The sequence below is a fragment of the Grampus griseus genome (genome assembly GCF_964374135.1).
Source record: "Grampus griseus genome assembly, chromosome: 2".
In the NCBI taxonomy this organism is placed as follows: Eukaryota; Metazoa; Chordata; class Mammalia; order Artiodactyla; family Delphinidae; genus Grampus; species Grampus griseus.
Genome location: NC_139018.1, coordinates 36,076,834 through 36,091,237, shown reverse-complemented (window position 1 = coordinate 36,091,237; position 14,404 = coordinate 36,076,834). Strand labels below are relative to the sequence as shown.

The 14,404-nt window shown below is 36.5% G+C and overlaps 1 protein-coding gene across 3 annotated transcripts in view; it reads left to right on the top strand.

Moving 5' to 3' along the window:
- Positions 1 to 14,404, top strand: part of FUT8 (fucosyltransferase 8) — a 324,774-nt gene that overhangs the window by 211,098 nt on the left and 99,272 nt on the right. For all 3 annotated transcript variants that reach the window (XM_082649604.1, XM_082649605.1, XM_082649606.1), the window contains 2 exons: positions 6,135 to 6,250; positions 6,367 to 6,529. In XM_082649604.1, the coding sequence (XP_082505730.1) occupies positions 6,135 to 6,250; positions 6,367 to 6,529 (279 nt within the window). The remainder of the gene's footprint in view (positions 1 to 6,134; positions 6,251 to 6,366; positions 6,530 to 14,404) is intronic.

Sequence of the window (14,404 nt, the reverse complement as noted above, 5' to 3'; positions counted from 1 at the left end):
AATTTTTTATGGAAAGTCCATACTGTTCTCCGTAGTGGCTGTGGCAACTTACATGCCAACGAACAGTGTGAGAAGTTTCCCTCTTCTCCAGCCCGCTCCAGTATTTGTTGTTTGTAGATTTTCTGATGATGCTCATTTTAACCAGTGTGAGGTGATACCTCACTGTAGTTTTGATTTGCATTTCTCTAATAATTGGTGATGTTGAGCAGCTTTTCATGTGCCTCTTGGCCATCTGTGTGTCTTCTTTGGAGAAATGTCTGTTTAGGTCTCCTGCCCATATTTTGATTGGGTTGTTTCTTTTTTTGATATTGAGCTGTATGAGCTGCTTGTATATTTTGGAGATTAATCCTTTGTCCGTTGATTCATTTGCATATATTATCTCCCATTCTGAGGGTTGTCTTTTTGTCTTGTTTATAGTTTCCTTTGCTGTACAAAAGCTTTTAAGTTTCATTAGGTCCCATTTGTTTATTTTTGTTTTTATTTCCATTACTCTAGGAGGTGGGTCAAAAAAGATCTTGCTGTGATGTATGTCAAAGAGTGTTCTTCCTATGTTTTGCTCTAAGACTTTTATAGTGTCTGGTCTTAATATTTAGGTCTTTAATCCATTTTGAGTTTATTTTTGTGTATGGTGTTAGGGAGTGTTCTAATTTGATTCTTTTACAGGTAGCTGTCCAGTTTCCCCAGCATCACTTATTGAAGAGACTGTCTTTTCTCCATTGTATATCCTTGCCTCCTTTGTCATAGATTAGTTGACCATAAGTGCGTGGGTTTATCTCTGGGCTTCCTATCCTGTTCCATTGATCTATGTTTCTGTTTTTGTGCCAGTACCATACTGTCTTGATTACTGTAGCTTTGTAGTATAGTCTGAAGTCAGGGAGTCTGATTCCTCCAGCTCTGTGTTTTTCCCTCAAGATTGCTTTGGGTATTTGGGGTCTTTTGTGTCTCCATACAAATATTAAGATTTTTTTGTGTCTAGTTCTGTAAAAAATGCCATTGGTGATTTGATACGGATGGCATTGAATCTGTAGATTGCTTTGCGTAGTATAGTCATTTTCACAATATTTATTCTTCCAATCCAAGAATATGGTATATCTCTCCATCTGTTTGTGTCATCTTTGATTTCTTTCATCAGTGTTTTATAGTTTTCTGAGTACAGGTCTTTTACCTCCTTAGGTAGGTTTACTCCTAGTTATTTTATTCTTTTTGTTGCAGTGGTGAATGGGATTGTTTCCTTAATTTCTCTTTCTGGTCTTTTGTTCTTAGTGTATAGGAATGCAAGAGATTTCTATGCATTAATTTTGTATCCTTAACTTTACCGGTTCATTGGTGAGCTCTAGTCATTTTCTCGTGGCATCTTTAGGATTATCTATGTATAAGTATCATGTCATCTGCAAACAGTGACAGTTTTACTTCTTTTCCAATTTGTATTCCATTTATTTCTTTTTCTTCTCTGACTGCTGTGGTTAAGACTTCCAAAACTATGTTGGATAATAGTGGCGAGAGTGGACATCCTTGTCTTGTTCTTGATCTTAGAGGAAATGCTTTCAGTTTTTCACCATTGAGAATGGTGTTTGCTGTGGGTTTGTCGTATATGGCCTTTATGATGTTGAGGTAGGTTCCCTCTGTGCCCACTTTCTGGAGGGTTTTTATCATAAATCTGTGTGGAATTTTATCAAAAGCTTTTTCTGCATCTATTGAGATGAACATATTGTTTTCATTCTTCAATTTGTTAACGTGGTGTATCACATTGATTGATTTGCATATATTTAGGAATCCTTGCATCCCTAGGATAAATCTCACATGATCATGGTTTATGACCCTTTTAATGTGTTGTTGGATTCTGTTTGCTAGTATTTTGTTGAGGATTTTTGCATCTATATCATCAGTGATATTGTTCTGTAATTTTCTTTTTTATAGTATCCCTGTCTGGTTTTGGTATCAGGGTGATGGTGGCCTCATAGAATGAGTTTGGGAGTGTTCCTTCCTCTGCAATATTTTGGAAGAGTTTGAGAAGGATGGGTGTTAGCTGTTCTCTAAATGTTTGATAGTACTCACCTGTAAAGCAGTCTGGTCCTGGACTTTTGTTTGTTGGAAGATTTTTAATCACAGTTTCAATTTCATTACTTGTGATTGGTCTGTTCATATTTTCTATTTCTTCCTGGTTCAGTTTTGGAAGGTTATACCTTTCTAAGAATTTGTCCATTTCTTAAGGTTTTCCATTTTCATGACTACCATTTTCAAGGTGTCTTTGGCATAGAGTTGCTTGTAGTAGTCTCTTATGATCTTTTGTTTTTCTGCGGTGTCTGTTTTAACGTCTCCATTTTCATTTCTAATTTTATTGATTTCAGTCCTCTCCCTCTTTTTCTTGATGAGTCTGGCTAAAGGTTTATCAATTTTGTTCATCTTCTTAAACAACCAGCTTTTAAGTTTTATTGATCTTTGCTATTGTTTTCTTCATTTATATTTCATTTATTTCTCCTCTGATCTTTATGATTTCTTTCCTTCTGCTAACTTCAGTTTTGTTTGTTCTTCTTTCTCTAGTTCCTTTAGGTGTAAGATTAGATTGTTTATTAGAGATTTTTCTTGTTTCTTGAGGTAGGATTGTATTGCTCTAAACTTCCCTCTTAGAACTGCTTTTGCTGCATCCCACATGTTTTGGATTGTCATGTTTTTGTTGTCATTTGTCTCTAGGAATTTTTGATTTTCTCTTTGATTCCTTTCATGATCTCTTGGTTATTTAGTAACGTATTCTTTAGCCTCCATGTGTTTGTGTTTTTTACGTTTTTTTCCCCTGTAATTGATTTCTAATCTCATAGCATTGTGGTCAGAAAAGATGCTTGATATGATTTCAGTTTTCTTAACTGTACTGAGGCTTGAATTGTGACCCAAGATGTGATCTATCCTGAAGAATGTTCCATGTGCATTTGAGAAGAAAGTGTAATCTGTTGTTTTTGGATGAAATGTCCTATAAATATCAATTAAGTCCATTTTTCGGATAGAATGTCCTTTAACTATCAATGAAATGTATTTGGTCTGTTGTGTCATTTAAAGCTTGTCTTTCCTTATTAATTTTCTGTCTGGTTCATCTTCCAATGGTGTAAGTGAGGCATTAAAGTCCCCCACTATTACAGTGTTACTGTCTATTTTCTCTTTTATAGCTGTTAGCATTTGCCTTATGTATTGAGGTGCTCCTATGTTGGGTGCATATATATTTATCATTGTTATATCTTCTTCTTGGATGGATCCCTTGATCATTATGTAGTGTCTTTCCTTGTTTCTTGTAACATTCATTATTTTAAAGTCTATTTTATCTGATATGAGTATTGCCACTCTAGCTTTCTTTTGATTTCCATTTGTGTGGAATACCTTTTTCCATCCCCTCACTTTCAGTCTGTATGTGTCCCTAGGTCTGAAGTGGGTCTCTTGTAGACAGCATATATATGGGTCTCGTTTTTGTATCCATTCAGCAAACCTGTGTCTTTTGGTTGGAGCATTGACTCCATTCACATTTAAGGTAATTATCGATATATATGTTCCTATTACCATTTTTTAATTGTTTTGGATTTCTTTTTGTAGGTCCTTTTCTTCTCTTGTGTTTCTCACTTAGAGAAGTTCCTTTAGCATTTGCTGCCGAGCTGGTTTGGTGGTGCTGAATTCTCTTAGCTTTTGCTTGTTTATAAATCTTTTGATTTCTCCGTCGAATCTGAATGAGATCCTTGCCAGGTAGATTAATCTTGGTTGTAGGTTCTTCCCTTTCATCACTTTTAATATATTGTGCCACTCCCTCTTCAAATATTTTCTCGGGTCCTTTTCCTCTCTCTTCTCCTTTTGCAACCCCTATAATATGAATGTTTGTTTGTTTAATGTTGTCCTGGAGCTCTCTTAGGCTGTCTTCATTTCTTTTCATTCGTTTTTCTTTATTCTGTTCCATGGCAGTGAATTGTACCATTCTGTCTTCCAGGTCACTCATCCGTTCTTCTGCTTCATTTATTCTGCTATTGGTTCCCTCTAGTGTATTTTTCATTTCCGTTATTATATTGTTCATCTCTGTGTGTTGGTTATTTAATTCTTCTAGGTGTTTGTTCTTTAATTCTTCTAGGTCTTTGTTAAACATTTCTTGCATCTTCTCGATCTTTGCCTCCATTCTTTTTCCGAGGTCCTGGATCATCCTCCCTATCACTATTCTGAATTCTTTTTCTGGAAGGTTGCCTATCTCCACTTCATTTAATTGTTTTTCTGGGGTTTTATCTTGTTCCTTCATTGGGTACATATCCCTCTGCCTTTTTATTTTGTCTATCGTTCTGGGAATGTGGTTTTCATTCCACAGTCTGCAGGATTTAGTTCTTCTTACTTCTGCTGTCTGCCCTCTTTGTATTAGTTTTCTCCTCAGGTTGATAGCTAAGTTTAAGTTCTGCCAAGTATAATTTAGAAATTGTTTCCCAAAAGTGATTGTGATGGTAAGAATAGATATCCCAGGCATTTTGATATTACAGCTCATCTGTAGAATGACTGACCCCAGATACAATATTCCTGTTAAGCTTTATTGACGGACACTGTGCTTTGTACTTTTAGTGGCAGTTTCTCATTTAAATAGATTTTGGAAGAAAAATCAGCCATTATTTAATCTTCTTAATATCTTTTCAAAAGTATATATGTAGGGCTTCCCTGGTGGCGCAGTGGTTGAGAGTCTGCCTGCCGATGCAGGGGACATGGGTTCGTGCCCCGGTTCGGGAAGATCCTGCATGCCATGGAGCGGCTGGGCCCGTGAGCCATGGCCGCTGAGCCTGCGCATCTGGAGCCAGTTCTCCACAACGGGAGAGGCCACAACAGTGAGAGGCCCGCGTACCGCAAAAAAAAAAGAAGAAAGTATATATGTATATGTATGCATGTATGTAAATATATGTATTAGTTTCCTATTGCTGCTGTAACACATACAATAAACTCTGTGGCTTAAAACAATAAATGGAAATTTATTCTTTTACAGTTTGGGAGGGTAGACGTCTGAAATGAGTTTCACTGGGTCAAAACCAAGGTGTCAGTGGGGCCACATTCACTAGAGAAGCTCTAGGGGAGAATCTGTTTCTTTGCCTTTTCCAGCTTCTAAAGATGCCTTCCTTGCATTTTTTGGTCATGACCCCTTCCTCCACCTTCAAAACTAATTAACCCCATCACCTCCTCCTCTTTTATAATAAAATTTCCTTCTACTCCCCTCTTATAAGAACAACTGTGGTTACAATTATGGCCCATCTGGGTAATCCAGGGCTGTCTCCCTATCTCAGTGTCCTTAACTTAATCACACATATAAGGATTCTTTTGTCACCTAAGGTAGCATTACAGGTTACAGGATTAGGATGTGGATATCTTTTATGGCCATAATGGAGTACAGAATACTACCAAAAGTCACATAAAAACAAAATATGTTAGAAACAAGGACAGTTTGGAAAGAAGCTGTACAGGTTGATAATATAAGCAAGGGATCCTGGTGTTCCTCTGCTATATTCCAACATTTTGTCTTGTTGACTGATCTTTTCCATTCCTGACGTAAACAGAACATTAATCTTCAGGTGTTTTTTCTGGTGTACTTCATCTTCTATCCTTGTCTTTCCCTTCTTTATAAAACCCATGCTTAGTAATCTGAGGTCATGAGTTCATGAATCAGAACACAGATTTATATCTGATATTATAGTTAATTTAGAAATAATTTGTATTTGCTATTTGAACACAGACACAGGTTCAGTTATTTGCTTTCTTACTCCTTTTAAGCCTTTTTGTCGCCCTCTCCTTCAACTTTGTTATTCTCAGCACTAATGAAGAATTGATCGCTTTGCCACTGATGGTGTTATTCTAAGTTGTATGATGAAAGTTTTTAGGAGACAGTTCTAAAGGTTCCTTAATTCCTAGAAGATCATACATCTATGAGCCGGATATTTTTGTGTGTGTTTGTTCAGTTTCATTCCAGTGTTTACATCTTACCCTATAGCTTTGGAGAGAAGAATTTCATTTGGTACTTCTAATATATGATATGGTCCAGTGACTTCTAGAGTTACCAATAAATAATGTTTTAGCAAAGTAAACATGTATTTTGTTGCATAATTTATAAGCTAAATGTTTACATTTTCTTCCTTGAACTACAGAATACCAGAAGGCCCCATTGATCAGGGGCCAGCTTCAGGAAGGGTTCGTGCTTTAGAAGAGCAGCTTGTGAAGGCCAAAGAACAGATTGAAAATTATAAGAAGCAAACTAGAAATGGTAGGTAACGATACATTGTTTTTCCTCTTCAGTATGTTGACATTAGCACAAATAATTGAAAATTTCCTTTCATCAAAATGTTGGAAATGCTGATGCTCTCTATTCTTTGACTGCAGGTCTTGGGAAGGATCATGAAGTCCTAAGGAGGAGGATTGAAAATGGAGCTAAAGAGCTCTGGTTTTTTCTACAAAGTGAGTTGAAGAAATTAAAGAATTTAGAAGGAAATGAACTCCAAAGACATGCAGATGAATTTCTGTCAGATTTGGGACATCATGAAAGGTACTACATTTACATTTCATTTGGGGTTTAGTAAAGATTATAATCTAAGAATGGGAAATGGGAACTTTTGTTAATTTCCCTGCTGAATGGTAAATGATACCTACCATGTTTAGAAGCAGTAGAGTACCTGAGGGCTCAGTGGACAATAATTGCCAAATGTAGTTCATCACCAGAAAACATTATTTTAAATGAATTTCTAGAAATCTTTATACCCTAAATAAACTCAGAAGATAGTGGTGTCAGCCAACAATGCATTAAAATGTCTTCTTTAAACTTCCTTATTATACAACCAATATTTGAAGTGACATGTACAGTTTTACATTACAGTACATTCATTGGAACTCATACTGAGGCTGCCAGTTATGTTTCTAACTGAAGCATTGAAAACTTTAAGATAGCAACTTTTTAGGGCTTCTAGTGAAAGGGTAATAAGTTTTTGATAAAAAGGAGCATTCTGTTAATTTCTCTTCCATTTAGTTGCTAGAAAGAAGAACCTGAAATCTGCCTAGTTAAATTTGTTCCTCTTGTTTGCACATTTCTGAAGATATGGAGTTTATCCTCCATAGGAAAGGACACGTTTCGCTGTTAGTGTGTTCATGCAGAACAAAATGTACCTGAGAATCATTATAGATATGTAAAACCTGTCCTTAGGCCTATTATTTATGCAAGTCTGTATTCCCAGTAGGATTCTGTTGGCAATTACTGTCTCATTAGTGAACAATAGAAGAAAACTTGTTGTATTAACACAACCTACCACTATGAAGAGGAAAAGAATTACCCACCACCAACAGATTCATATATATTAACATCATCAGCATTATTGTAGTGATTTTGAAACATTGCTCTGCTGTTTTAAGTGAAATTACAAATAAAATCTGTCAGTTTATTGGAATCATTTTAGCATTAGTGAATCTACAGCAATAAGATGGCATAAATTTCAAGGGGCATTGACTTATTAGGCCACAGATCTGGCAGTCCCTTTGAAATTTTTAGCTTAGCTTGCAATCAAGCCATACTTAGACCACTAGACCGAATACTGACTAATTCTGTCCTTAATGCTTCTCTACCCTAAGCTGATTCTAGGCACCAAAGTTATGTTATTTGGAGCAGTGCGCTTGTGTGCTTTGCTTATTGCAGTTTTATAGGAAAGTGTACATCTGAAGAGGATTTGAGTTGGGAAGCCTGTATGGTATTTAAAGGATAATTTTGGCTCTTGACTACTGATAGAATGTTTAATTTTAAAGTTTGAGTGGGCTTCCCTGGTGGCGCAGTGGTTGAGAGTCCGCCTGCCGATGCAGGGAACACGGGTTCATGCCCCAGTCCGGGAGGATCCCACATGCCGCGGAGCGGCTGGGCCTGTGAGCTATGGCCGCTGGGCCTGCGCGTCCGGAGCCTGTGCTCCGCGGCAGGAGAGGCCACAACGGTGAGAGGCCCGCGTACCACACACTACAAAAAAAAAAAAAAAAAAAAGTAAAGTTTGAGTGATTTAATTACTTGAGGATTTCATTGTTTGGTCTCTTCCAAATTAAAATAATTACTTATAAATTATTTTGTGCATATATTTTGTGACTATATGTAGAAATTGGAAAACATGTACAAATGAAAATGTTGGGCCCTGAAAAGTTGATGTAAATCAATGTTAAGTTTTTTGTGAGTTCCGGTTTAAATACATTATGTTTCTTGACACTACCTTTTAGTAAATGTTAAATAATAATATTTCACTGAAAACAAAAAAGGAAAGGTACCCAAAATATCCAAGTCGATTTCTTTTGCTGTCTTAAGCGAAATTATAATGAACTTGGGATACAACTTCGCAGGGTAGTAATTTAACTCCAGGCAGCCAGATTAGAATGCAGTGATACAAATAATGAGCAAAGGACAACCAAACATTAGAGAAATAACCTTTAAAGTAACAAATGTACAAATAGAGAGGATTTGTATGTATGTAGAATATGCCGTCTTACTGGTAATTTCCAAGATAAGTGTAAGAATTAAAATTAAAAGACTTTTGTTTGTCTCTCGTGATTTTTACAGTACACAAAAATCCCCATTTTCTTTTTACGCTTGCCCAAATCACAGTGTACAAGTTGTCTCTGGACTGCCTGTATTCTCTGAAGAATCAGAGGTTGAGTCTATCAGTTTTCTTGTTCAGATTTCCCTTTGAATCACTCATCATTTTTTGGTTTAGAAAGACATCAGTTATAGAGAAGTAACTTATGGGCTTTTGTTTCTTCAGAAGGGGTTTCTTTCTATCTTAGAACTTTGTTCTGATAGAAACACTGATCCTCCTTTTTTTCCTTTCTAAATCAACTTTATTGTGGCATAATTTATTTACAGTAAAATGTACATATTTTAGTCTGTAGTTCTGTGAGTTTTGACACATGCTCATAGTTTTGTAACCACCACTGCAATCCAGATGCAGAACACTGCTGCCACCCCAGGAAAATTCCTTCTGCCTCTTTAGAGTCAGCACCACCCCACCCCCACACCTGTCCCTTACAGTCACCCAATCTGTCTCCTGCCCCAATAATTTTACCTTTTCCAGAATTTTATGTAAATGCAATCACGCTATGTAGTTTTTTGAGTGTGGTTTCTTTTACTTGGTATAATGCATTTGAGATTCACCCATGTTGTTTTGTGTATGGGTAGTTCATTCCTTTTTATTGCTAAGTAATATTCCATCATATGGATCTACCACAGTTAGTTTATCCATTCACCAGTTGAAGCACATTTGGGTTTTCATTTTTTTGGCGATTATGTATATATAAAGCTACTATAGACATTAACATACACGTTTTTTGTGGAAACATGTTTTCACTTCTTTTGGATTAATACATAGGAGTGGGTTCGATGGGTCATGTATGGCAGTTCCTTAGGAACTGGGCCGCACAGCAGGAGGTGAGCGGCGGGCGAGCAAGCAAAGCTTCATCTGCCTCTCCCCATCGCTCGCATTACTGCCTGAACTCCCCTCCTCTCCACCCTGTCTGTGGACAAATTGTCTTCCATGAAACCAGTCCATGGTGCCAAAAAGGTTGGGGACTGCTGATGTATGGAGTGAATGTTTAATTCCCTAAGACATCGCCAAACTGTTTCCCAAAGGGTAGTATTATTTTTGTATTCTCATCAACAGTGTGTAAGAGTTCCAGTTGCTCTGTATCCTTGTTGCACTTGGTATTGTCAATTTTTACATTTTCCTCCTACCATTCTAACAGGAGTGTAGTGGTATATCATAATGGTTCTCATTTGCAATTCCTTACTAATGATATTGAGCATCTTTTAATGTGCTTAATTGCCATCCATATATCATCCTTGGTAAAGTGTCTTTTCCAAATCACATGCTTAATTTGGGGGAATTTTTTTTCTTTTTATTGAGCTATAAGCATTCTTCATTTATTCTGGATACAAGTCTTACTGGTGCATTTTAGAAAGCTCATTCTGAGAGCTGTGTGAAGCAAAGTCTGTTGTCAGGAAATGAGAAAGATTTTACAGAAGTCCAAGTAAGTGATAATGAGCTTCTGGACCTGGGTAGTTGGTAGTAGGAATAGAAAGGGATAAATGCATAAAAAATGGAAGCTGCAGAACTTGGTAACTGATCTAATATAGGGAGATGGGGGACTCAAAAGTAATTGAGGACTTGTAATTTCCTGGGAGGACAGCTTTCATAAATGGACATCATTGTTTCTTTTGTAATAACTTGGCTTTTTTCCCTGACAAAGTGTAATCTCCTGAGGACTGGAACTCTAACTTCAGTTTCTTCTCTACCCTGCAGTACTAAGCACTCATTATTTAGTTAGTGTTCAGTAAGTTATGTCTTTTTTATTTGCTGGGGAGGCATGTATGTGCATTCTTTGATTATTTCACACTCTACTTTGTACCTCCTTGTAAAAATAATCCTGTTCCATTGAAAGATTTATGAATATTATGCAACTAAAGAAAATTAAATAATTGAGGTAAAAATATTCTCCTGTAATTGAGAATCCCAAAAGGTATGAAGGGCAAGTTATAGGAGTAAAATCCTTTACCTCTGAATAAAACTGGAAGCTCCAGTTAATTTTAACAGTGGGTTCTGCAAAACAGAGAGTATCTGTTAGAAGTCAAGGATATATAAGGAAGGAAATGGGCTGATAGGAAGCATGATGGGACTGGAAGAAAACCTGACATAGAAGGATTTTTGTACTCAGTGCCCTTGACTTCATGTTTGATTTGCTTTGGAGGATTTAAGTGATTCCTGTATCTAAAAGTAGTCTTGAGACTTCAGTTATATATGAATCACTAAAAATAAAACTATCATAGTGTTTCTGATTTGGAGTGTAATTCTGATTCTAAGCAATGAAGTATGAACTTTCTTTTAATTGAATGTGAATGATAAAAAATAATGTTGCTTACCAAATACATCTAATTGTTTGTTTACATTTCGTGGACTGTTTGCTCAGTAGTTTCTTAAATGCATCTAAAAATTTGTTAAAATTGAGGGGAAAAAAACCCACTTCACCTCATCATAAACTTATTAAGGTTGTTAGATTCAGAGAACTGGTTTAGATCTTATGTCTTATTCCATGGTGCTACTCTCCTTGCAAGGAGAGGAGAAAGAGTAAAGTGAATATGGAATGTTATTTTCTTTTGATGACCCTGAGCTCTTGGAATCAATCTATCTACTTGCTTTACCGACAAAACTGGGACTTCAGTTTAATATTGAAAAGGAAAAAAAATGTATCCTTACTTTTTACACATCTTTCATACTCAGCTTTTATTGCCTCTTAGACCTTTATAGCTTAATGTGATAAATAAAATTGCATATCTTTCATCTTAATTCTTCAAAAGATAATACACCATACCTAAAGTATATAAATCAGAAATCCTTTTATATATGTTTATTAGCATATATTAGATTTCTTTTTATATGTGTGAACAATATGAATGGTTTATTGCACTGTTATTATGGAAGGTATATTTTAACTAAGTCAATTTTAGGAGCAGAACTCTTATTTATTTTCTAAATAAGTTTCCTAGAACCCTAATATAAAAAACTAAATGTTGAGTAAATCACAAATATTGCTAATGTCCTCAATTGTCATACTACGTAGAAAAATTTAGTTTCCAAACATTTTAACTTGTAAAGTCGTGGTCATAGATACTATTGAAGATATTTGAAATTCAGTACTTATCATCTGATAAATAGAGGCATATCTCACAACAGTCTCTTCTCAGCACATAGCTAAATTAGAAAGTAGGGAAGCCAAAAGTGCTCCGTCCTAAATCGTTAAGAAATTTTGTGTGTCATTGTTGTTACTGTAGTGCTTTTCAAACTTCAGCAAGGCATCAGGAGCACCTGGAGAGCTTCTTAAAATACAGATTGCTAAATCCCATCCTCAGAGTTCCTGATTCAGTAGGTCTGGAGTGAGGCCCTAGAATTTCCATTTCTAACACATTCGTAAGTGATGTTGAAGTTGCTGGTCTTTGAGAACTAAGGCTCTACAGAATCCCTGGTTCTCTTTATGCGTTCACCACTGATAGAGATTGTCTAGGTTTCTTGGAAAAAATCACATTTCTCTGTAGATTAGTGGACCTATCTGTAAACTGTGGGGAAAGACTCTTCTTTTGCTCCCCACTTGATGCTGTTCCTTTTAGTGAGGGGACCATGTTTCTTTTCTAGAATATGGCTCCCACTGTTCATTACTTAAAATACCTGTCACTAATGCATCTTGGATGCCAAATATCATATTTGATATGGGATTCAGCTCACCTGAGATTTTTAGCAAAATGCTATTGGCCTGATTAGCCTATTACTTGAGAGCTAGTATCTAGTAGAGCTTGATCACTGCCTGCTGCTACAGTTGGGTGATCAACTGCTAGTTAATTAGTAATATTCTTTGTCTTTTAGAAGGTTTTTTAAGAATTTAGAGGGGCTGATGGTATAATAAATAAATACAGAGTAGCATATTATTATTACCTGCTGTATTGATCTCAAGCATTAGTATTATTTGATTTTTCAGTTGATGATTTCATTCTAATGATTGTATGTGACCACACTTCTTAGTAATACAGTCACATTTACCTGGTGCTTTTGATATCATTGATCATGAATTGACCCTGGCCTGTCTCTTTGAAATAGCAAGTGGGAAATCAGCAATTGAGAGTGGTTATTTTTGTCATTATGGTTTTATTATTTATGTAATAGTTGTAGGCTCAGTGCTTGGATTTACAGCCTCATAGATTTCGCCCTCAACCTCTGAGGGTGTCATGAAGAGTTTGTCTTACCACGCTGTTTGGTTGTCCAGAGATACATTTAACTTAATCCTTGTCACTTTGGCTCTTTTTGTCATCTTTATGGTGCCAAACACCAGTTTATGAAATAGTTACTGGAGTTGCTTCTTTCTTATTTTAAATTATATTAATTATTAAAGGACAGGAGGGCTCACAGGACTGATGAGCTATTTCTCAATTAAGTTGACTGAAACTATTGAGAAACAATCTAGTAAAGTAGCAATCTCATCACTCCTGCCTGGTTTGCATCATCTCATTATCAGTAATATGTAAAGCAGCTTTGCTAAGACTGAGATCAGCTGTGTTTCCAAAATGATGAATGATACTTATGGCTAATTAAGCTGATTGGCTTTTTGCTACTGTGTGTAGGGGACTATGTAACAAAAGCACTTCAAATCAGATAAGGGGTACAATATCTGACTGGTTATAGGGCAAGATTGGTAGGTTAATAGCTTATGGATCTATTTGATCAGAATTGCTGGTCATAACCATTGTGGTCCAGTAGCTTGTGTTTTCACTCTCTTTATAAGGTGGACTCTACTCAACTGTCTTTGAAAGGTCCAAGAATTGAAATTTTCACTCTTGAATAGTTTTGCGAACCTTCAAATCTATTATTCTTTGTTTTTTGTTTCATTACATACACACTTAATTTCTTTGATGTGTGATTTAATTGATTCTTACATTAAGCTGGAATGTAGGTACTCGTTCTCCAGCTTTTAATTCCTTTGGACAAAATGTTTTTGTATGATTGTTTTTCTACTAAGGAATCCAGGCTTATTTTTAAGTGGTACTAGAACATTTCTCTTAATATCCTTGGACAAAGGGAGACATTGTCATATGAAGTGGTCCTTATTCTGCTTATCACTTAGTTTCTATCAGCCAGATTGTGATTCTCCATCTTGTGTTAGGGAACACTCTCCCCTAAAATAAAATTTGCATTGGGAGGAGAACCTACAGGTGAAGTATGTCTCATCTTGTGGCCCTAGTTCTATTTTGCCTGCCCCCACCTTACATCTCCTTGGGTGTGGTTTCCAAACTCAAGAATTATTTTGACATTAAAAATAACACTTACTGGGCTTCCCTGGTGGCGCAGTGGTTGGGAGTCTGCCTGCCGATGCAGGGGGCGCAGGTTCGTGCCCCGGTCCGGGAGGGTCCCACATGCTGCGGAGTGGCTGGGCCCGTGAGCCATGGCCGCTGGGCCTGCGCGTCCAGAGCCTGTGCTCTGCAGCGGGAGAGGCCACGTCAGTGAGAGGCCCGTGTACTGCAAAAAAAAAAAAAAAAAAAAAAAAAAAAACCTACTTACTAAGGATTTCCTACAGGCCAGTCACTGTGATAAAGGCTCTCCATTCATTATCTTATTTTGTCAACATAGTAATATTGATAGCCTCCTCATTTTATAAATAAAGTTATACTCAGACCTAGAGAATTTAGATAGCTTACGCAAGTAAGTGGCAGAGCTGTTATATTCTAAAATCCTTTCTCTTAATTGCTAAATACTTCTCTGAGCTTTATTTTTCTCTTCTACACGTGGAGATATAATTGCTGTATTACAGCATTGTGATGATTAAATGTGGGAAAATATATAAAACACTTTCCACAGTCACTGACACA